This window comes from Cervus elaphus, chromosome 12 (assembly GCF_910594005.1).
Source record: "Cervus elaphus chromosome 12, mCerEla1.1, whole genome shotgun sequence".
NCBI classification, from domain to species: domain Eukaryota; kingdom Metazoa; phylum Chordata; class Mammalia; order Artiodactyla; family Cervidae; genus Cervus; species Cervus elaphus.
In genome coordinates, this window is record NC_057826.1 from 58,275,367 (window position 1) to 58,300,322 (window position 24,956).

At 36.3% G+C, this 24,956-nt stretch overlaps 1 protein-coding gene across 2 annotated transcripts in view; it reads left to right on the forward strand.

The window, feature by feature from the left end:
- Positions 1-890: 890 nt before the first annotated feature.
- NEMF (nuclear export mediator factor) overlaps positions 891-24,956 on the forward strand; it is a 48,832-nt gene continuing 24,766 nt past the window's right edge. For both annotated transcript variants that reach the window (XM_043919020.1, XM_043919021.1), the window contains exons 1-16: positions 891-1,035; positions 1,876-1,944; positions 2,067-2,169; positions 5,291-5,416; positions 9,469-9,617; positions 10,869-10,936; positions 12,864-12,950; positions 14,171-14,244; positions 15,099-15,169; positions 15,250-15,325; positions 15,715-15,777; positions 17,700-17,777; positions 17,869-18,077; positions 18,316-18,507; positions 18,945-19,008; positions 22,844-22,932. In XM_043919020.1, the coding sequence (XP_043774955.1) occupies positions 977-1,035; positions 1,876-1,944; positions 2,067-2,169; positions 5,291-5,416; positions 9,469-9,617; positions 10,869-10,936; positions 12,864-12,950; positions 14,171-14,244; positions 15,099-15,169; positions 15,250-15,325; positions 15,715-15,777; positions 17,700-17,777; positions 17,869-18,077; positions 18,316-18,507; positions 18,945-19,008; positions 22,844-22,932 (1,577 nt within the window). In that variant the 5' untranslated portion in view covers positions 891-976. The remainder of the gene's footprint in view (positions 1,036-1,875; positions 1,945-2,066; positions 2,170-5,290; positions 5,417-9,468; positions 9,618-10,868; positions 10,937-12,863; positions 12,951-14,170; positions 14,245-15,098; positions 15,170-15,249; positions 15,326-15,714; positions 15,778-17,699; positions 17,778-17,868; positions 18,078-18,315; positions 18,508-18,944; positions 19,009-22,843; positions 22,933-24,956) is intronic.

Sequence of the window (24,956 nt, forward strand, 5' to 3'; positions counted from 1 at the left end):
TGGAGGATCGCTTGAGCTCAGGAGTTCTGGGCTGCAGTGCGCTATGCCGATCGGGTGTCCGCACTAAGTTCGGCATCAATATGGTGACCTCCCGGAAGCGGGGGACCACCAGGTTGCCTAAGGAGGGGTGAACCGGCCCAGGTCGGAAACGGAGCAGGTCAAAACTCCCGTGCTGATCAGTAGTGGGATCGCGCCTGTGAGTAGTCACTGTACTCCAGCCTGGGCAATATAGCGAGACCCTGTCTCTTTTTTATTTTAATATTTTTCCATTTTTATTTTTAGTCTTACTTCACCATTATCTAGCGAAACAACTGAATATTCAGGTTGCCAAGTATTTATAGAGCCCCTATTGTATATCAGGTTCTATGCTGAGCCCAGGGCCTCCCAATACTTAGAATGGATAAGAATCTCACAGCAAAACGCAAAATGCTCTTTGGAGAGGAACACTTATCAGAATAGGAACTTTTTTTTTTTTTTTTTTTTGAGAGTTGGTTTGCCTTGATCATTGAGGGTAACTGTAGGGCGAATGAAATAGTCCACTGCGTTAAATTTCAAGTGTACGCCCTAGGGAAAGTGGTCGTTGCTCAGGTACTCGGAACGGTACCTGGGGAAATCCTCCTAGTACGTTGCTCATAAATTGTTATGACCAGTAGGAGTCACTATGGAGGCTGGCTTGAATCCCGAGAGGCAAGGGAGCAAAGTAACCGGACTAGTTTGTAAGCTTTCCAGGAAGAAATGCAGTTTCAAGAAAATAATATGTATCTATTTCGAATTGTTTTGGTACGACGAGAAGCTAATCGACGACGACTTGACTGCCGAACGCTTCACAAAATGTGACCAAAAAAACGTTCGCTTCAAGGAGTATTGGATCTTCTCCGCGGCCGTAGATCCGCCCAGTGCGCCTGCGCATAAGAGTAGCGGCGTTGAGTCAGGCCGGCAGTGGAGGAAACTGCGGTAGCGACCCTCAAGGCTCGTCATGAAGACCCGCTTTAGCACCGTTGACCTCCGTGCGGTACTTGCGGAGCTGAATGCCAGGTACTGTACGACGGGTGACCAAGCTTGTGCGGGGCGTGCAGGAGGCAGAGGCCATAGCCCCACTGTAGAAATAAGAACGGCCTTGTGTCGTCGTTCCCCCCCCCCCCTCCCCGCGGGTGCTGTTCTCCAGTAGACCTGGCTAGGCCTGAGTGGGCGAGCGCGTGACATCTTTCCGTGGCCCTGAGGATGCCGGGGAGACCCCGGCGGCCGCGTGCTCCACCCCCCCGGCTCTCCTGGGCTGCTGGTCTCGCCAGGTCTTGCGTCCTACTTTGGCAGGGCTCTCGGCTTGCCGACCTGAGTCGCCCCAGTCTGGCAGGAAACGTTTACTAAAAGAAGTCAGTTGGACTCCAGGACACCAGAGTAAGTCATTAGTTCCAGAGGTTTCCAGACCAGATGCTTGGTTTGGTTGACTCTCCTCCTCACCCCAGAGAGTTTTAGCTGGAGATAACAGATTCGGCCGGAGATCTGCATTCTAGTTCGGTTTTTATTAATATTATTTAGCTGTGTGAGCCTTGTCATATTTCTCAGGGCTTCGTTTACATTTTTTCTTCTATAATTGAGTTAGATTTGACTGTATTTCCTAATATATGTATTGGATCACTTAAAAAAACTCAAAGCATTGTATGGTGTTCCTGGAGCTGATCTATCCCTTTTTTTAAAGTTACATTCGAGGTTTGGGCAGAAGGTTGCTGGCCTTCAGCCTTTGCACTCTGGTTGACTCCCTATCTTTAAGGATTCCCTCTTTGGCAGGCTGTGCTTCCGCCTACTGGTTTAAGTTGTGGGAAGTATTATGTTTCAAATGGTAGTATGATTTGTTACATGTTTTCTTTCTTTTTGCAGCTTGCTAGGAATGAGAGTAAACAATGTTTACGATGTGGATAATAAAACGTATCTTATTCGTCTTCAAAAGTAAGAGCATTTTATATGCTTGTTTTATCTTTTGTAATTAATTAAAAAAAAACAACAACAACAACAGCCTACCGTTAGTGCTGGTAGGACCCTAAAGAAATTTTGACTTTTTTCTTCTACAGACCAGACTTTAAAGCTACACTTTTACTCGAATCTGGCATACGAATTCACACAACAGAATTTGAGTGGCCTAAGAATATGATGCCGTCTAGTTTTGCCATGAAGGTAAACTTTATTATACTTGAAGCTAAATGTTAAGGCCCTGAGAGTGGTCACTAACAATTGAAGTTATAAACTGGTTTTTCTTCCTTGGAATAAATAAAACAGATAAATACAGAGTAGTTGAGACATACCGGATGAATAAAGGAGATGTTTATTAACTTCTCCCTTTTATCCATCACACCACTTTGTGTTCCAGATCTTTCCTTCCCAAAGTTACCATTCTAATTCAAGCTTTTATAGAGCTGGTCGTTATAGTCTTTTAACTCTGTGCTTCTCACTATCAAAAAATTTTTGTTTCAGACCAACACTGATTTTTCTAAAGCATCATTTTGATTAGTTATCCCACCTTTTACAATTCTATGATATCTGAGTCTATATCCTACACCCCAGCATTCTTGGCTTTCTGTTTTCTGCCCTCCTTCCCTATCCTTGTCTCCCACAGTTCACTTTTCAGCTGCCAGTATGTATTTTGTTGGAATACTCAATGACATTAGTATGCTACCAGCCGTATCTTTTTACTTTTCTCTTCTCTCTGTTTTACTGTTAAAACTGAGATCCTGCATCTGTGAATGTATTACCCATTTGCTTATTGACATAATAGGTATACTGAGAGCTCTTGGTACAGAGGAAAGATGTTAGAATCAGATATACATAACTTTGAATTAATGGTTTTGCTGCTGAATAATTTTATAACTTGGAAATTTTACTTAACCTCTTGGAACTTGTTTCTTTAAATGTAAAATATAGATAATGCCTCTTTAATGGGGTTATTGGTGAGGATTAATTGAAGTTAAACGTAAAGCACCTAACACAATGCCTGACACATAATAGGGCTCCATATGTATTAATTTCCTTCTTCCTCTCCTCCTCACTTTCCTTCAGCAATTTATTTGTTTTGGCATTGTGTTATTTCATTAGAGGCTTTACAGAGAAGATCCTTATCCCCAGCAACTTAGAATCTGTTTTGGATTACACGTTAGGTAAGTGTTTCCCAAATCACAAGGCCTGTCACAAAATTAACCAAATTCTTAAAAGTTTCATTTACTTAATAGTAACCCAAAATGTTTCTTTTGGAAATTGTCCTTAATAATAATGACACTTTATATTTGCATAGCACTCTTCAAGGAGTAATACTTCATTGGGTTGTTTAGCAACTCAGTGGATATGAAGAACAAATATCATTTCAGTTTTACAGATGATAGATGATAAGCTTTATGCTTTTGGGATTGTGTAAACATCCCCAAATAAGGCTATATTGATAGGAGATCAGACACTCAAAAAAAAAAAGAAAACTTTTATGAGTTAGGTATACGTGTCAGTCTAAATATGTATACAAATTCCCTCCAGTGGAGTAGACAACATTAAGCACTTTATAAATAACTAAGAGCTGTTACTGTTGTATGTCAGGGAGAATCATGTTTAGTATGTGGTAAATCAGTGACTTTTCCTAATTCTCACATTTGGGGATGCCAGATACGGCTTTGTGGCACTGCCAGAGCTTGTTTTCACCAAGATGCTAGGAGAGAAATAAAGAAAAAACAAGTTTTACACATGTATTATATGTCTCTCTATACTCATGATAATTTTCCCTTTTTTACCATTCCATGGTGTGGACTTCTATTCCATTCAAGGATGCCTTTTAGCTTCATTTTAACTTTATTTTTCTCATAAAAATGTTACTGGACAAATTGACTGATTTTCACCTGGGGATTTAAAGATAGCCCTGAATGTAGGTCACTGTTTAAGTCAAAATTAAAGTAGGCCACTTCTAAATGAAAACTGTTAAATTTAGGAGGGGGAGAATATTTATTCTGTGAAGGTTAAAAAGACATATCTGCCTGAATATAATATGAATATAAAATTCTGCCTGAGTACATAAAAAGAATTTTGGTCAGTTTGAACTGTAGCTCTGGAGAACTCTTCTTATTTATGAAAGAATTGGTATTGATTTGAAGAATGATCCTGCATATTTCTTCTTTTTTTAAGATGGTTTTAGATGAACTTATCTGTAAAATTTGTCTTGGAGTTGAGTCTTGAGGAAAAGAAAGCATCCTTTCTTTCTGGTCTTGACTAAGAGGTCTTTCAGATTCAAAAATGAGAAACAATTCTTAAAAGTTTTTTAAGGAGCCACAGAGTAGTTTTGTTTTTAGTTGATGTCATACTTAGATATTTATAGTAAAGGGTAGTATGGGTTTCCCTCATAGCTCAGTCAGTAAAGAATCTGCCTGCAATGCAGGAGACTCAGGTTCAGTTCCTGGGTTGGGAATGTCCCCTGGAGAAGGAAATAGCAACCCACTCCAGTATTCTTGCCTGGAGAATCCCATGGACAGAGGAGCCAGGGGGCTACAGTCCGTGGGGTCGCAAGAGTTGGACTCGACTGAGTGACTTTCACTTCGAAGGGTAGTACACGAAATATAAAACAGTAGGTATTTACCAAGTAAGTTGCCTTTGGGTTTAACATGTTCATTTTATTTTAATTGCTGATAAGAACAAGAACCTTACGACTAGGGATAGAAATGGGATTTGATAAAAGATAGGAGTTGCTGTATTTGGGTTTGAGCTAAGTTGTTCAAAAACTCTGCTTGAGCTTTATTTATAAAGTTTGTGAGAATAGGTTATTGGTTGTAAGTTGGAAGACTGATTTATAGAATTCTAGTAAGCTCATGGTTCAGAATTTGTATTTGAACTGAAAGATTAGTAGAAATCACTAATTAATCTTGGACACAAACACACAAAAGGAAATTTGGAATATTTAAAAAATTGGAGTAGAAAGGCCTTTAAAAAAAGTTTACGGTTTTGTGTGTGGTCTTCAGGACAAGGACAGAAATTTATTTAGCAGTGATATAAAGCAACAAAGTAAATTTCGTTATCTGTTATTGTCTACTTAAAAATTGAATATGAAATACTGTTTCAGAGTTAGCAGTCAGAGTGGTCTGAAATAAAATTATTTCTTCTGATTATCATTCTGTAAGTTTTGATTTTAAGACTGTACTATTTTATCTTCTAGTCTTAAGATATCATTCCTAATGGAAATTAGAAGGAGAAACTTACTTATAAACCAATACCAAATGATTAGAAATTCACTTTTACTATTTAAATGCCCTTTTCTTTTCTTTCTTGCTAGTGCCGAAAACATTTGAAGAGCCGGAGATTAGTCAGTGCAAAACAGCTTGGTGTGGATAGAATTGTAGATTTTCAGTTTGGAAGTGATGAAGCTGCTTATCACTTAATCATTGAGCTCTATGACAGGGTAAGTTAAATTTGAGGGTGGGGTGAGGAGAATTCACTGTATTGTCGATTACTTCTATAAGAGTGCTATCAGACATGAGCAGGGAACATTTTTTTCTTGTGAAAGGCCATTGATACACTAGGATAATGTAGTGCAATGCAAGTAAAATGTAATCTTCCTTTAATCTTCATCTTATCTGGAGGCCAGAATTTAGGCAGACCTTAGCCATTTAAAATAGTAGTTGAGGGACTTCCTTGGTGGTTTGTGGTTAAGACTGTGCTTCCACTGGGAACTAAGATCCCATATGCCATGTGTGCAGCCAGAAAAACAAAAAATAATAGCATTTAAATGTGGTGGATGAAGATCTGAGAAGTGAAAATATTATCTGGTACTTTAAATTTCAGGACTGATGTGATAGAGCCAGCAAATTATCAAATAGTATTGTCCTAAACAGCATTTGAGACTTAGGGATATAGCCGTGCTTTCAGTGTCAACAGTTATAAGAGGAGGACTGCTAATGGCCTCACCATTCTTCTTGCCTCTTAATCCTTCCCTTAGTTACCTGTTCTATCTTGGAAATGTTTTTTCATGAGCTATCAACAGCAAAATAAATTCCATTTGCATGAAAAATTTAAATATAAAAAGTGAGACCATAGAAGTGCTAGGTGAAAATATGGATTAAGATGGACGAATTTGGGATGCAAAAGATTTTTAAGCTTAACAGTGAAAATAATAAATATGACTACTTAACCTACCAGTAAGACAGTTTGAAAACTGAGTAAAGCAGAAAACACCATGATCTACATATGAAGTGAAAAACTGGGAAGAAATATTTTTAACTCGTATGGTAAATAAAGTGTTCATAATCCTCAATATGTAGTTTTCACAAACCATTCAAGTGGAAAAAATGGGTAAAGTACTTGATTACACAATTCAGAAAAGAATAATACAAATGGCTTATGAAAATGTGTATAAATTCACAAATTACTGAGAGAGAAAAGTGAGATATTTTTCTTTCTCCTCTTATTCCTTTATTTCTCGGTCAGCATATAAATGATTGGAATGTTTGATGACAACCAATGTTATCAAGAATGTACAGGGCGCTCCCTGGTGGCCTAGTGGTTAGGACTCTGAGCTTTCACTGCCATGGCCCAGGTTTAATCCAGCCAAAAAAAAAGACGAGTTAAAAAAAAGGTGTACAGGAACAAGGGCAGATTAGAACATTATTTTCGAGGATTATTTGACAGATTATAACGTGATTTTTAAAGTTTATGTGTCTAAACCTTTGACCCAGGAATTCCACTTCTGGGAATTTATTATAAGAGTTTGAGGTGAGTGCTTGGAAAGGACCATGTCGAGGATATTCTTACAGTGTTTATAATAGTTAAACTTGGAAAGAACCTGAATGTCTTTGTTTCTTTGCTTTTTCTCCTTTTCTCTGTGATTATCATCTCCTAAATGGTCCCATTTAATTCTTGCATGAGTCATTTGAACTGGACTTAACTACAGCTCTTCGGTGGAAATTGGTCCCTATTTGTTCCTTATATGTGAGATAGAAGAGAATTGTTGTCTTCTTTCTAGACTCCAAGCAACTCCAGTATTCACAGCTAAAGTAATGGGAACCATCTTAACAGAAAACTTTTGGGAAACCTTGGTTTAAAGAAAGCCCTTTTAGGGAACTACCTTACTTGAATCTTCCAGATGCTCTTGATAACTGAACAGTTTGAGTCAACAAACATTTATTGAGCACTTTCTAGATGCCAGGCCCTATGGCCAGATCTGTTTTTCAAGTCACATCTTTATGAACTAATTAGACACTATATGGACCTCTGTCCAAGTCTCTTACTTTCCTTATGCAGTTAACATTTCTGTTAAGTTAAATAAATATTTAAATTTCTAAATTCATGGTTTCTTTGAAGTTAGAACCTTTAGCAGTAGGTCCTACTCTTTCAACACCAGAAACTTCAGATTATCTACAGGCATACATCATTTTACTGAGGCTTATTTTATTGTGCTTCTCATATGCTGCATTTTTTTTTTTTTTTTTTTACAAATTGAAGGTTTGTGGCAGTCCTGCATCAAGTAACTTTTTGCTTGATGTGCCATTTTTCAACAGCCTTTGCTCACTTTGTATCTCTGTTTCATTTTGTTAATTCTCACAATATTTCAGACTTTTTCATTACTATTTTTATAGTAATCTGTGATTACTGATCTTTAATGTTACCACAAACAGCTTGCTGAAAGCTCAGTTGATGGTTAGGAGTTCTTGGCAATAAAGTATTTTTAAGGTAAGATATGTACATTGTTTTTACAGTGTATTATTTATACACTGTTATATGTTTTGTTATATATATCACATTATATTATTACACATTACAGTATAGTATAAACATTACTTTTATATGCACCGAGAAATCAAAAAATTAATGTGACTTGCTTTATTGCAATATCTGCTTTATTTCAGTGGTCTGAAGCCAAACCTATAATACCTTCAAGGTATATCTGTGTATCTGTGATCAGGGTGAATCTTGGCCCCCTCTAGTGACGTTTATGTTATTCTTCATCAGGTTGAGACTATTCCCACCATCTTTGATGACAACTTCTGAGTACTTGCTAAGGCATTTGTGACTGCTTCATGAATGCTTTTTTGTATTTTAATTATACAACAACCTGTAGCTTCACTATCTATAATAAATTTGGAAGGTTGTGTTCTTTGGGCAGTTTATTTTCATTAGGCTTCTCCCCCTCTTTTTTATTAAAAAGATTATGTTAAATTTTAAAAAGATTTTTAAAATCCTCACTTTTTAATGAAAAAAAAAAAAAGTTGAAGTGTTAGTCACTCAGTCATGTCCAACTCTTTGCAACCCCATTGACTGTAGCCCGCCAGGCTCCTCTGTCCATGGGATTTCCCAGGCAAGAATACTGGAGTGAGTTGCCATTCCCTTCTGCAGTGGATCTTCCCAACCCAGGGATCGAACCTGGGCCTCCCCATTGCAGGCAGATTCTTTACTGTCTGAGCAAATAAGTATTTTAATTTTCCCCTGTATTTGCCTTTCGCTTGCCAGGATACAGGATTTTTTGTCTTCCAATTTTGTATCTTATTATAAAACATTTTTCTACTTTTTAAACGTTGTCTTAACAGCTTTTAAATATCTTGTCATATTGATATAATTTATTTAACACTTTCCCTGATTTTTGCATTTAGGCTGTTTCTAGTTTTTTTCCTGTCGTAAATAAGCTGCAGTTTAAGCATGTAGCTTTTGGTTTTATTGAGTTACTACATTAGGCCACATAAATAACCAATTGTGGAATTCCTTGGTCAGAGGGTATTATGACCTTTATTGATTTTGCCATATAACTGCCATTAAAAGACAAATTGCAAGTGAAAATATAAATAAATAGCTTTGTGTTTGGCTTCTGAAATATATGTGGTTTTTCTTAACAAGCCACAGCGTTTGTAGATTTGCCTCAACCAGGGGCAACATTAAGTTCAACTGGTGGTCATCAAGGTGTTAATTCAAAGGTAGGAGAGAAGACAGAGAAGGCAATGGCAGCCCACTCCAGCACTCTTGCCTGGAAAATCCCATGGACAGAGGAGCCTGGTGGGCTGCAGTCCATCTGGTCACTACAAGTCAGACACGACTGAACGACTTCACTTTCACTTTTCACTTTCACACATTGGAGAAGGAAATGACAACTCACTCCAGTGTTCTTGCCTGGAGAATCCCAGGGACGGGGGAGCCTGGTGGGCTGCCATCTATGGGGTCGCACAGGGTTGGACACGACTGAAGTGACTTAGCAGCAGCAGCAGAACCATCACACAGAATTTAACCTTGTTCCAGACCCCTTCATTGTGTTTCAGACTTGGAGTGTTTAATTTATTTATTTTATTTCACAGTCTATGCTGGGTCAGTGTAAGGAGCATTGTTGAGATGTGACTCAAATGTTTTTTGTTTGTAACTTCCTTTCTGTAGCCTTCATTGGGGTTTTAAGAGACATTTCCTTTCTCAATTTTTAAGGAAATTTAAGAATGATTTAGGAAAAACATTAAATTATATTTTATTCTATTACAGGGAAACATTGTTCTTACGGATTATGAGTATCTAATTTTAAATATCCTAAGATTTCGAACTGATGAGTCTGATGATGTTAAATTTGCTGTTCGTGAACGCTATCCAATTGATCATGCTAGAGCTGCTGAACCGTTGCTTACCTTGGAAAGGTAACATGTTTTGTTTATTAACTCATTTCATACTGTATTAGATAGTAAAAGAGATTATACATCAGGATATGAAAGCACTGTCACATAAGGAAATAATTTGTTTACTTGCATAAAATAAATTAGGACTGCTTGAATTATATAAATGTGCACTTGAATGTAAGCAGTTAAGCCTTATTTGGGAGTAGCAAGTGTATTTTTTTTTAATCTTAAGTTTGTTGTTACTTCAGATATTTATAATTTCTTGGTGAAGTGAGGGGACTTATTAGCTGTTCTTTAAAAAGACAATGGATATCTTGGCAGAGTGCGAAAGGAGATAGAAATTCTGGTTTATCTAAAAGAAATAGGAATATGGTGGGATAAGGTTCTGACTGTAGCTATAATCTTCTGACTGGAAGACTGCTGACTAAGAGGCTACAACAGTGGTTTTCAAAGTTTAGCATGCATCAGGATCACCTAGAGGGCTTGGTAAAATACAGACTCCATGCACAACTCCCCCTCTAGTTTTTGATTTAAGTATTTCTGGTGTAGGTCCTGGGAATTTATATTTCTAAGGAGTTAGTAGATGAAGTTGATGCTGATTAGGGGGTTGTAATGGCCCACAGCGTCCTTGAGTTCTTTCTAAATGCTTAGTTAGGTAAAGCCATTTCAGGTGTTAAGGTATATTAACAGGGAGGGATAAATTGGGAGATTGGAATTGACATGTACACACTACTGTGTACAAAATAGAAAACTAATAACATGTAAAAAGCATAGGGAATTCTACTGTGTAGTGACCTATGTGGGAAAAGAATCTAAAAGAAAGAGTGGATATATGTGTAGGTATAACTGATTCACTTTACTGTACGCCTGAAACTAACATTTTAAATCAACTATACTCTAATAAAATTTTTTTTAAAAAGATGGTAACACCAATCTCCACAAACTACATTTAACTATTGCATAAAACTGTGTCTTTTCATGTCATATGAGCGCACTGATGACAAGCAGTATGACTTAGTTGAAAAAAGTATTGGGTTTCTTTGGAGAAGTTGGTTTTGAGTCTCAGCCTGCTGTTCAGGAACCTAGTAACCTTAGTTGCTTTTATGACTCCCCCCCACCGCTTTGGTTTTACCTATAGAGTAAACTAACTCCTCTTATACTTTAGAATATTTTGAAGATCAGGTAAATATATGCGTGTCAAAGTATTGTGAATATTTCTGTAAGATCTATTAAATATAAGATAGTAAGGGGTGTGTTAATTTTGTTTCACAGATTGACTGAAATACTAGCCAGTGCACCTAAGGGTGAACTATTGAAGAGAGTTCTTAACCCATTACTTCGTGAGTAATCCTACATAGAGCAACAAAGTGTTTGTAAAATAATATGGTTTTCAGGAATATGTTTAACACATGCAGATCTAATTGTAGTAGAAATTTAAATCTAGTAGAAAATTAGAACAACTTGATAAATGTAGGAAGGAGTTTAAAATGATCTTTAAATAGAGGTTTATTTTCAAAGAAAGAGAAATTTATTATACTGTATGAACTTTGACCATTACTTTTTAGATCTTATTTAACAGCAATACAGTTATATAAACTAATAGTATGTTATCTAGTACTTGATTGCTAGCTATAGTTTTCTAAGAAATCAGTTGGTTTTTTCAGTGTCATAAGCTTTTTGGTTTAATAACCCACTTAGCTTGGCTGGGTTTTCTTTGTTTTTGCTTTTTGATTTTTATTGGTGAGTCTCAGAGCATTCCAGGGTCTGCCTGGTACTGTTGATAACCAGCATAAAGATTTTCCATTATACTTGAGAAAAGTCATCACTTATCTCTGTATTAAGGAATCTGAAAAGGACATATGAGAAGACAGGTACCATTGATTACTAAGGGAGTTACTCTTCCTCTCCTATGAAATTAGAATGCATTAAGAAGTTATTTTGAAAACTTTCCATTAGTTAGTATAACATGTGAAATTTGTAAGTTTGGATTTTTCAATAGAAAAATTTTTATTCTGTTAATGTGATATATTACATTAACCAGTTTTTGGATGCTAAACCAACCTTGCATCCCTGGTTTATAATCCTTTTTATATGTGGCTAAATTCCACTAAATTCTTGTAACTTTTGCACTGACTTCCTCAGGTTTATTGTCTCAAATTTTTATAAGTAATTTCTAGTAACTGTCATTTCTGATAGCATTTAAAAATAAATAAACCAATTGTTATTTTCACTGGTTACTGCTATTGAGTAGATGACTTATATTGGGATATACATTAGTATTATATATTTTTTTTTTTTTAATTTTTTTATTAGTTGGAGGCTAATTACTTCACAACATTTCAGTGGGTTTTGTCATACATTGATATGAATCAGCCATAGATTTACACTTATTCCCCATCCCGATCCCCCCTCCCACCTCCCTCTTCACCCGACTCCTCTGGGTCTTCCCAGTGCACCAGGCCCGAGCACTTGTCTCATGCATCCCACCTGGGCTGGTGATCTGTTTCACCATAGATAGTATACATGCTGTTCTTTTGAAACATCCCACCCTCACATTCTCCCACAGAGTTCAAAAGTCTGTTCTGTATTTCTGTGTCTCTTTTTCTGTTTTGCATATAGGGTTATCATTACCATCTTTCTAAATTCCATATATATGTGTTAGTATGCTGTAATGTTCTTTATCTTTCTGGCTTACTTCACTCTGTATAATGGGCTCCAGTTTCATCCATCTCATTAGGACTGATTCAAATGAATTCTTTTTGACAGCTGAGTAATATTCCATGGTGTATATGTACCACAGCTTCCTTATCCATTCATCTGCTGATGGGCATCTAGGTTGCTTCCATGTCCTGGCTATTATAAACAGTGCTGCAATGAACATTGGGGTGCACGTGTCTCTTTCAGATCTGGTTTCCTCAGTGTGTATGCCCAAAAGTGGGATTGCTAGGTCATATGGCAGTTCTATTTCCAGTTTTTTAAGGAATCTCCACACTGTTTTCCATAGTGGCTGTACTAGTTTGCATTCCCACCAACAGTGTAAGAGGGTTCCCTTTTCTCCACACCCTCTCCAGCATTTATTGCTTGTAGTCTTTTGGATAGCAGCCATCCTGACTGGCGTGTAATGGTACCTCATTGTGGTTTTGATTTGCATTTCTCTAATAATGAGTGATGTTGAGCACCTTTTCATGTGTTTGTTAGCCTAGTATTATATTTTGAATGTGAAATTTTGTAGGAAAATACTACAAATAATATCCTTTGCTTTTATAGCCTATGGGCCAGCTCTCATTGAGCATTGTCTTATAGAAAATGGATTCCCTGCCAATGTCAAAGTGGATGAAAAATTTGAAAGTAAAGGTATACGTGCATGCTACAAGTTTTGCCCATTTTTATTTATTTCATTTTTTTAAACCTGTGAAAATTATTTCTGGGAAAAGTAATCAGTGAGTGCGTAGTTTTAAACTTAAAAACAATTTGACCTATGAGTATTCTGTCCATATGATATTCCTGACTTTGTACTGTAATGTGACATTTTATCCCTAGTAACATGCAGTTTAATCTCTTGATCTACCCTATTACCTTTCAATTATGAAATATTCTTCCTCCCTCCTCCTAAATTTTTGAAGGGGTTACTGCACTTGAGACAATCTCTGGAGGCTTGAAGGAGTTGAATTATTCACCTTCAGACTCAGCACCTGAGGTGTTTCTAGAAGTAGCATTATTTATGGATTTTAACTCTGTAAGTGCTGTGCTGTGACTACATAATGAATTAGGCTTTTGTAACTACTTAAATTCACTTTCTAGATTAATTAAACCTAAATTAACTTTCAGATTAGGATAATAAAAAATTATAGGAAATATAAGGAAAATGGAAGATTTGGTCTTTGAAACAAGTTTTTATCTGCAGATTCTCATGTAAAATTTAAAAAAAAATCATTTTTGCTATTAATGTTTTGGGATTATATATTATTTCTTAAGGTTTAGGGATCATTTTTATGCTGTCAAATTTTTTTGTGAATTTAAAAATATAAACTGAATGTTTGAAATGAATGATTTAGTTTCTGGAGTATATGAATTTAGTGCAGTCCTGTTCAAAATGCCAACAGGTGGTATTGCTAATTTTGGTATTACACTTCCTTTTTAAAATGAATCTGATATGTGCAATAAAAAGCCTATATAAATGTTCAGGAAAACTCTGGAAAATAATAGTAATGGTAGAAAATAATCTTTTCATAGATTAAAATGCGTTATGAAACTGTAGTAATTAAGTTTTGGAAGAAGGAATACACAGCATAAAGAATTCAGAAACAAGCCCAAATATATGTGAGACTTTAGCATATGAACAGAAGTACCTTTTAGATCATGAGGGGAAAGATGGATTCATTAAAAGCTGTTGGGACAACAAGCTGACCAAGATATATTCTTATTTAATACATTGATTATAAGCATGAAATAACTAATTTTCTTAAATAACTTTATTATTTCATAAGCACTTTCTATTTTCTGCATAGATGTTTGGTAATAGCTAATGGACAATTGATTGGTACTCATTCTTTCCTTTCTTATTTCCCTATTAGTTATTGAAAAAGTACTTGTTTGTCTACAGAAAGCAGAAGAGTATATGAAAACAACATCCAACTTCAATGGAAAGGTAGTGCCACATAATACTTGCTATATATTGTTGTGGCTTAGATATTAGAAGTTTCATTGAAGGATCAGTATATGTAAATCTTTTGTTGTAATTTGGAAATTTAACACCTGTAATATGCTTATTCTAAGGTAGTTTTTTTTTTTTTTAATTGCTGTTGGTTTCTGATTTTTGTTCTGTTCCTTAAATCTTCTACAAAGTACTGGGTCAGTATCAGCACTCCCAGAAGTTTGAGGAATTTGAAGATATTTCCTCTTAGGTTGTTTTTTAGATAGAAAAGCACATTTTAATTTGCCTTCACTTTCCAAAAATTTACAACATCTTTTTAATTATTAAATATCTGCTGAATTACCTCGTATCTTGTTTTTCTTTCCTAGTCCCAAGTATAACTTCACTTACAAAAAAGTTTAGGAAAAGTTCTGGTTATTATAGCTAAATTCAGTCCAAATATACCCTTCACCCAGTTATTAAAATGAACTAAAATTTCCTACCAGCAGTGTGAACCAAAGACTTTCTGCTGAAAGTAAAGTGCTTTTGGCTCTTTTAAATTGCAGAACATCTGAAAAATGGAAGAAAAGAGCAAAATGCATATGTATAATCCCACTACTTTATCAAATCATTAATATTCATTTTCTTTATTCCCTGTTTTTCTCTTGTCCATGTGAATTAGTAGGTTCTAATGATTCTTACTAATCCTTAAAAACATCATTTTGAGAAGTGATGCAATCAATAGACAAATCCTACTGATTATTTTTAACTAGAATAATTTTATAAGCCAATAAAGTCAATATCATTCAAGGAAAGTAAATCTTTGTTAATTATAAATAGAAATTAGTTTTAATGTTGGATTTTTGTAGGGGTATATCATTCAGAAAAGAGAAGTAAAACCAAGCCTGGAGGTAGATAAGCCAACTGAAGACATACTCACGTAAGTATGTAGGCATGGGTCTGTTTGCTTTGGGTGTTTATTAATGTTCTTGAATGTGATATAGTAAATATGTTTTACAGGTATGAGGAATTTCATCCTTTCTTGTTTTCTCAACATTCACAATGTCCATATATAGAATTTGAATCATTTGACAAGGTGGGTTTTCTGATTCTGTTTTTTGACCAGTTAGCATGATATGAATTGTTAGATTAATCCAGCTTCCTTTGAGAAATTGAAAATATTTTTGCTTTACAATCACTATAAATCTGGACATTAAAAATCAGTGAGGTCACAGATACAGACTGTTGGAAAAGTTTGTTGTCACTTTATTTTAAGATGAAGGACCAAAGATCTGAACTTAATTTGATTCTTGACTGTTTAGCTGTATAATACATTTACTGGAAATCTGCTCAAGTTCTTCGAGTGGTGTTATGAAACAAAATGAACTCTAAAATTGTGTGTATGAAAGTTGATGCAGAGACCATATTTTGGGGTTTTTTTTTTCAGCTGGTTGATTGTCTTTTTCTTTTTCTTTTTTTGATAAGGCCGTAGATGAATTTTATTCCAAGATAGAAGGTCAGAAAATAGATTTAAAAGCTTTACAACAGGTATGGTATTATTAAAAACATTTATATTAAACCTTAAGTGTGATTTATATAAAAACCACACTTTAATATAATATAAATAGCATGATATTTAATATAATTTATTATATTAAATTTATTTAATATAAACTAGCCTTAAGTGTGGTTTGCTGGGTAGGTGATGTTCTCATACAGAAATCGGTAGCCTTTTAGAAGTAGTATGGGAATGCCCTGATCTCTTGGGATATTGATAAAGGTCCAGGGGAACTGGTGTGTTTTTTTTGTTTTTGGGAACCAGTGTTAAACAGACAAAAACCCCACTCATTTGCTCTATTAGAGTATCAGATACTCTCTAAACCAGGAAATACAGTGACAAGGAGGCCTGTTATTTATTCCCTAGTATGATTTGCTTTATTACAACTACCCAGAGCTTCTCAAACTTTGCTGTAAAAGGAATAGTGTTTCAAGGAGGAGATTTTTAAATGGGCCAAAGGAGTGAAAGTGAAGTGAAAGTTGCTCAGTTATGACCAACTCTTTGCAACTCCATGGACTGTAGCCTGCCAGGCTTCTCTGTCCATGGAGTTCTCCAGGCAAGAATACAGGAGTGGTTTGCCATACCCTTCTCCAGGGCATCTTCCCAACCCACAGAATCAAACCCAGGTCTCCCGCATTGCAGGCGTATTCTTTACCATCTGAACTACCAGGGAAACCCCGGGCTGAAGGAGAGGGAAGTGTTTTCAGCACGTGTGTTAAAGTGGTCTTTTGAAGCAGACCTTTATATAGTTTGTGTGTATTGTGACTCCGCAAGGAAGCTTTAATACGCTGTGTTTTCCCAGCACATCTGACCATGTTTAAGGGGCTCTCACTGCAGAGAAGTTTTAGAAAATGGTGACAGTCACTCTTGAGTTCAAGGAGATTTGATTTTTAAAAATATTCATAAGATCTTAAAATATGTGTGCAAAAACTTTACGTGAATGCCTGTGTCCTCCCCACCCTCAGTTGTTTTTTTTAAAAAATTAGTAAAAATCAGAATTTCAAAGCAGGTGGGTTACCAGTTACACAGTATGATTGCCACATGGTGGCAGCACTTTATCAAGTTGTTTAAGGGTAACATTGAATCCCATATTTTTATGTGCATCAGAATACTCATGGATTATATTAGCAATTGTTGTACATTCTTTTAAGAGTCACCATTCTTACAATTTAAGTATTTTTAATATTACATCCAGCATGCTCATATTCATTTAGTGGTAATGCTCTGACTATTGTGAAAACTTAGCTCCCATATCAGTAAGTTGTGTGGAACTTAAAATGTAAGTTCCAGGTGATAAAATGCTACACAGTCATCCCTCACTGCCTGCAGTGGATTGTTCCAGGAGCCTCTGTGGGTACCAAAATCCAAGGATTTTTACAAAATGGTATAGTACAATGAATATAGTCGGCCTCCCATATCTATAGGTTTTGTATCTGCAGATACTGAGTACTGACTATATAAAAGGTCAGATAACTACCATGAGCCTTTGTGTAATAAATTTAGGAAAAAGAATAGATACAAATAAGAGAAATTAAAAACAGCAATAAAATAAAAAGAAGCTATTTTAGGAACTCATGCTAAGGATGCATTCCCCCAAACTTTACATTTATGTCATAGGGAAAAATGTCTTGAATTCTGCCTTGAATAACGCAAGGGCATTAGGGGCATATCTTAAATATACATTCCTATGTAGGGAATGGGAGGTAGACGGTCAGGAGAGGTAATTTTGGAGCATGAAACACTTTGGGGTAGCCTAAACCTGGGGAGGTGGACTACAGGGAGCTTCAGCCGGCTAGTAACAACATTGAGGAGGCAGAAGTAGGGGTGGGAGAGTGAGTCTCAGGAGGTAAGAGAGAAGGTACAGATGGTAGAATAAATCTGATTTTTAAAAATTCTGTTTTGTCAACAAAAGGAAAAACAAGCATTGAAGAAATTAGATAATGTCCGGAAGGATCACGAAAACAGATTAGAAGCTCTTCAGCAGGCTCAGGTACTGTGTTTAACTTTCTTTCATATACTTTTTCAAAAATGGGAACTTCAACTGGCATTGAAACAAATGTTTTTTTGGCTTATTTCTTAAGGAAATAGACAAACTTAAAGGAGAACTTATAGAAATGAACTTACAAATAGTTGACAGAGCCATTCAGGTTGTTCGAAGTGCTTTAGCCAACCAGATAGATTGGACGGAAATTGGGTTAATTGTGAAAGAAGCCCAGGCTCAAGGAGACCCTGTTGCAAATGCAATCAAAGAATTAAAACTACAGACAAACCATGTAACAATGCTGCTAAGGTAAGTTTGATTCTTAGTTAAGCAGTTAATGTTTATTTCGCTGTTTAATTTTTCACTGTATTCATTAAAAATTTATTTGAAAACTTTTCTCTGAAAATACTGGGAAACATTAATTTACATTAAAATAATGCAACTTTTTAAGTACTGTAGACCATTTATAATTTCATTGAGAAAAAAATTGAAAATAAGAAAGTGATGTCATTGACGTTAGTGAAATACTATTGAATATTTTTAATAGAAATCCATACTTGTTATCAGAGGAGGAAGATGACAATGTTGATGGTGACGTCAGTACTGAGAAAAATGAGACCGAACCGCCAAAAGGAAAAAAGAAAAAGCAAAAGAATAAGCAACTGCAGAAGCCTCAGAAAAACAGGCCATTGCTTGTTGATGTTGATCTCAGCTTGTCAGCATATGCCAATGCCAAAAAGTAAGTCACAAATTTAAGTATAAATTAAATTTATTTTTTGGCTGTGTTGTAAGGCATGTGAGACTTTAGTTCCCTGACCACCAGGGATCAAACCTATGTCCCTTGCAGTGAAAACACGGATTCCTAACCACTGGACTGCCAGGGAGTTCCCATAAGTATAAGTTTTAGGTAAAATATTACCTGCAATAAATCTGTTGGGGTATTATGGATAAGAAGTATTATTTTGACTATATATACTTTGGGGTGAAATACTTTTCAGAAAATATTTTAAAACCTTGTGCATTATTTAACTTTTTCATATACAACATACAAAAGAAAGTTACATAATGTGCAAAACTTGTTCTTAATTGTTTGAGAGTCTGTAAAATTAGGAATAATGTAAATGGAAAACTAAAGTGTAAAGATTTTATCTAAAATTAAGAGAGATATTTTTCTAGGTATTATGATCACAAGAGATATGCTGCTAAGAAAACGCAGAAGACTGTTGAAGCTGCTGAGAAGGTACTTAATATGTTTTAGAGTAAACGTTCATTGTTTTTCTCTGCCTTATTAATTTAATGGACTTAATTATTTCTTTGTAATCTCAAAAATGACAGAATGATCTCTGTCAAATCCCTTATGACTATACAGTGGAAGTGAGAAATAGATTTAAGGGACTAGATCTGATAGAGTGCCTGATGAACTATGGATGGAGGTTAGTGACATTGTATAGGAGACAGGGAGCAAGACCATCCCCAAGAAAAAGAAATGCAAAAAAGCAAAATGGTTGTCTGAGGAGGACTTACAAATAGCTGTGAAAAGAAGAGAGGCGAAAGGCAAAGGAGAAAAGGAAAGATACACCCATTTGAATGCAGAGTTCCAAAGAATAGCAAGGAGAGATAAGAAAGCCTTCCTCAGCGATCAGTGCAAAGAAGTAGAGGAAAACAACAGAATGGGAAAGACTAGAGATCTCTTCAAGAAAATGAGAGATACCAAGGGAACATTTCGTGCAAAGATGGGCTCAATAAAGGACAGAAATGGTATGGACCTAACAGAAGCAGAAGATATTAAGAAGAGGTGGCAAGAATACACAGAAGAACTGTAAAAAAAAGATCTTCACGACCCAGATAATCATGAAGGTGTGATCACTCACCCTCACCTAGGGCTGGACATCCTGGAATGTGAAGTCAGGTGGGCCTTAGGAAGCGTCACTACAAATAAAGCTAGTGGAGGTGATGGAATTCCAGTTGAGCTATTTCAAATCCTAAAAGATGATGCTATGAAAGTGCTGCATTCAATATGTCAGTAAATTTGGAAAACTCAGCAGTGGCCACAGGACTGGAAAAGCTCCGTTTTCATTTCAATCCCAAAGAAAGGCAATGTCAAAGAATGCTCAAACTACCACGCAGTTGTACTCATCTCACACGCTAGTAAAGTAATGCTCAAAATTCTCCAAGCCAGGTTTCAGCAATATGTGAACCGTGAACGTCCAGATGTTCAAGCTGGTTTTAGAAAAGGCAGAGGAACCAGAGATCAAATTGCCAATATGCACTGGATCATTGAAAAAGCAAGAGAGTTCCAGAAAAACATCTATTTCTGCTTTATTAAATATGCCAAAACCTTTGACTGTGTAGATCACAACAAAGTGGAAAATTCTGAAAGAGGTGGGAATACCAGACCACCTGACCTGCCTCTTGAGAAACCTGTATGCAGGTCAGGAAGCAACAGTTAGAACTGAACATGGAACAACAGACTGGTTCCAAATAGGAAAAGGAGTATGTCAAGCCTGTATATTGTCACCCTGCTTATTTAACTTATATGCTGAGTACATCATGAGAAACGCTGGGCTGGAGGAATCACAAGCTAGAATCAAGATTGCCAGGAGAAATAGCAATAACCTCAGATACGCAGATGACACCACCCTTACAGCAAAAAGTGAAGAAGAACTAAAGAGCCTCTTGATGAGAGAGAAAGAGGAGAGTGAAAAAGTTGGCTTAAAGCTCAACATTCAGAAAACTAAGATCATGGCATCTGGTCCCATCACTTCATGGCAAATAGATGGGGGAACAGTGGGAACAGTGACTTACTTTATTTTTCTGGGCTCCAAAATCACTGCAGATGGTGATTGCAGCCATGAAATTAAAAGGTGCTCCTTGGAAGGAAAGTTATGACCAACCCTGACAGCCTATTAAAAAGCAGAGACATGACTTTGCCAACAAAGGTCTGTCTAGTCAAGGCTATGGTTTTTCCAGTGGTCATGTATGGATGTGAGAGTTGGACTATAAAGAAAGCTGAGCGCTGAAGAATTGATGCTCTTTTTTTTCATTTATTTTTATTAGTTGGAGGCTAATTACTTTACAATATTATAGTGGTTTTTGTCATACATTGACATGAATCAGCCATATACAGAATTGATGATGCTCTTGAACTGTGGTGTTGGAGAAGACTCTTGAGAGTCCCTTGGACTGCAAGGAGATCCAACCAGTCCATCCTAAAGGAGATCAGTTCTGGGTGTTCGTTGGAAGGACTGATGTTGAATTGAAACTCCAATACTTTGGCCACCTGATACAGAGAGCTGACCCATTTGAAAAGACCCTGATGCTGGGAAAGATTGAGGGCAGGAGGACAATGGGACAACAGAGGATGAGATGGTTGGATGGCATCACCGACACAATGGACATGGGTTTGGGTAGACCCTGGGAGTTGGTGATGGACAGGGAGGCCTGGCATGCTGCGATTCATGGGATCGCAAAGAGTCAGATACGACTGAGCGACTGAACTGAATTGAACTGAATTATTTCTTCTATTTTTAAATGAGATTTTCAAATTCAGAAATACCTTTTAAATTTAATTTTGCTTAAAATGTGTGTATTTCCAGTTTTTATTTTCTCCCCTAAGCCTGTCTTCCCCGGAGTTCTCTATCTCAGTAATTTTCCCTTTGCTCAAGTTAAAAATATTGGTGTCATCTTAGACTTTTCTCATATTCAGTAAGTCCTTTTAAAGAAAAATGAAGTGATTATTCTCTGTTCAGAATCTTCCAGTTTCTTCCTGTCTTATTTAAGACACTGTAAAGCCCTTCTGGCCCATCAGGTCCCACACAATCTACTTCCCTTTGATCACATCACCTATCCTGTTACATGGGGCTTCCCTGGTGGCTCAGTCAGTGAAGACTCCTCCTGCAGTGCTGGAGACTAGAGTATGATCCCTGGTTGGGGAGTTCCCCTGGAGAAAGAAATGGCAACCCACTTCAGTATTCTTGCCTGAAGAATCCCGTAGACAAAAGAGCCTGGTGGGCTGTAGTCCATGGGGTCAACAAAAGTTGGACATGATTTGGCAACTGCACCACACAGTTACATGTTCTTTCCAACTACAGTGGGATCGTAAACTGTTCTACAACAGTGGCCCATACTACTTTCTCAGGGCCTTTGCACTTGCTGCTCTTTCTTCCAAGAATGTTCTTTCCTCAGATTTTTCGTGGTTGGATCCCCCTCTTCATTCATGTGTCTACTTAAATAAGCCTTTATCAGAAAGGCCTTTTTGGACCACTCTCAGTAAAAATACGACTGCCCTCAATTTCTGTTGACTCTTTGTTTTTCTTGTTTAAAAACATACACCCCAACATATGATTATCTGTCTTCTCTCTAGAATGTAGATTGCATGAACATGGGATCTTTATCTGTTTTATTCATTGCTGTGTCCCAGTCCCTAGAATATTGCTTGGAACCTAGTCACACTAAAATCTGTTAAACGAATGGCCTTCATGACTTAGTTCTATCTTCCTCTCCGCCCTCATTTTTTGACAGTTTACCCTGTGATTATACTTGCTGGTCAAGCTGCCCTTTTCCTTATCTTTTTATTCTTTGCATTGGTAATTCCATTAATCCTTCAGGCTTCAGCCTAAGTGCCATTTCCTCAGAAATACCTTTGACCATAATCAATTATAAATATAGGTTCCTTTGTTATACTCTTGCAGCATCCTTTGTAGCATTTACCATGTTTATTTGAATAATTATGTATTTATATATTTCTTCTAGACCCCAATGACTTATTCATTGTTGTGTCTCTGACATCTAGCCCCAAATCTACTGTATGGTTGCACTGATTATCTGGCAAATAAATGAACTGTTTGAAACCCCCCCCCTTTTTTTTTTGATAGGTCTTAAGCAGATATTTGTTTAAAATCATTTTAATATTTAAGGCAAAGTTTTTTTCATTACTTTATGTGCATGCTGTGTGTATTAATATATAGATTGCATCATTTTGTGGCATTTAAACTATTTCTTGCCCTATCACTTACTTGGTATTATTTAAATAAATTTTTCAACAAATTACTTAAAAACTCTTTTCTTATAAATAGGCATTCAAATCAGCAGAAAAGAAAACAAAGCAAACCTTAAAAGAAGTCCAAACAGTTACCTCTATTCAAAAAGCAAGAAAAGTATATTGGTAAGTGTTCGTTGTTTTTTTTTTTAAGTGTTCGTTTTTAAAATATATTTTGTTTTTATCAAACTTCTGCATGCACATTGTTTAGAAAATCAAGCAGTTCTACAAAGCCTGTTAAAAACCGCTAACCCTGCAAACTCTTGCAGCTAGTGGTCTCAGAGTTGTGGCATGCAGGCTCCCCAGAGGGCAGGTCTAATAGTTGCGGCATGTGGGCTCTCTAGTTGTCGCCCATGGACTTCGTTCCTCTATGGCATGTGGGATCTCAGTTCCCTGAGCAGGGATTAAAGCCATGTCACCTACATTGCAAGGTGGAGTCTTTACTGCTGGACCACCAGGGAAGTCTCTCCCTGCTCCTATTGCCTCCTCTCCCAAGGAAACTTTTAGTTCTTTTAGCTGATTGTTTTGCTGCGTACTTCCGTTTCTCTTAGTAATATATTGCTGCCTAATTTTTCTGTTTTACACTCTATTAATAACTTCCCATTATGGAAAGATGAAGATTTAATAATTCTTTTCATTTGTGCTCCATTACATACACACACATCACCTAGCTTCTCAATATAGTTACAGCATAATTTTGTCAAGATTGATATTCTGTATTAAGAGTTTTGCTGCCAAGTTGCTTCAGTCATGTCCGACTCTGTGCAGCCCCATAGACGGCAGCCTAACCAGGCTCCTCCATCCATGGGATTTTCCAGGCAAGAGTAGTGGAGTGGGTTGCCATTGCCTTCTCCGATTAAGAGTATTATGGATATTTAAATTGTAGTCACAGCTGGATCATATAGTATTCTGCTTTCTTTTCCTTTCCTGCTCAGCATTTTATCTTCCCTGAAGTTAATGATTGTATTGTTTCACTTGCTTTCTTTTTCTTTTGTTCTTAATTATGTTCAAATTCTCTTTCAAGTATGTTCAAACAATTGAAATCTTAGCAGTATCATCTCCTTGCAGAAGTCTTCACTGGAGCTTTTTGATCTACTTTGTTCTAGATGGTTTCTCTAAGCATTTTTAATTTTCCTTTGATTATTATTCTGCAAGTTCTCTTTAACCTCTCTCTCCTGAATCTCAAACTTCCTTTTTCTGTAGTGATGGACTGTGTGGTCTAGAAACTTCATGAAAAGGGGTATGTATGTAAGAGGTAAAGCTTTGAGGTCTCCAGTGTATAAAAAAATTATTTTACTCTTAACAGTTTCGATGGGTATTGAATTCTAATTTGAAAATGTTTTCCTCAGACTTTTGAAAAGGCATTTTCTGTTGTCTTAACTTCCAGATTTGATCTTGAAGTTTGGTGTCATTTGACAGTTGAATTTTAATAGGAAACTTGTTTTTATCTTTCTGTAAGCTTCTGGATCTTTTTTGTTTTCTCTTAATTTTCCAAAATTTCACTAGAATATAGTGAATATGTTGGTGAGGATGTTTTTATCCTTATGCTGGATAATTTGTGAGCCTTTTTCATTTGGAAACAGAAATTTTCTTGAACTTTTTTTTAGAAAATCCCCCACCCTCTGTTTGTTTTTTGTTTTGTGTTCTTTTTCCTACTTTCTAAAAGTCTTATTTTGTACATATGGGACCCCCTCAACAGTTCTACAGTTTTACTGCATTGTTTTTCTCCATCTCTCTCTTTTTGTTGTGTATTCTGAGATTTTTTTTCAACTTTATCTTCAATCCTTCCATTGAATTTTTTGATCTTCTATTTCTTCCTATTATGTTTAAATTTTGAGCCATTTTTGGTTATTTCAATGTTACTTAAAAAACTTACTGTTTTTTTAACAGTACATTTCTTTATAACTGAGAACAGTTTTGCTGTATTACATTTTATTTAGTATTGTTTCCTTAACAGGTCTGTCTTCTCCAAGTTTCTTTTTTCTATTTTTTTAGTTCTGTCTCCAGTGTTCACTTGTGTTAATGTCTGGTGATCCTTGACTGTCTGCTCATGTTTTCTAGTAGAACAGTAAAATGCTGATTGGAAGTTCTTTGTGGTTTGTTGGACTTGTAAAATAATCTGTGTGGTCCATTTTCTGTGCAACTCTTAA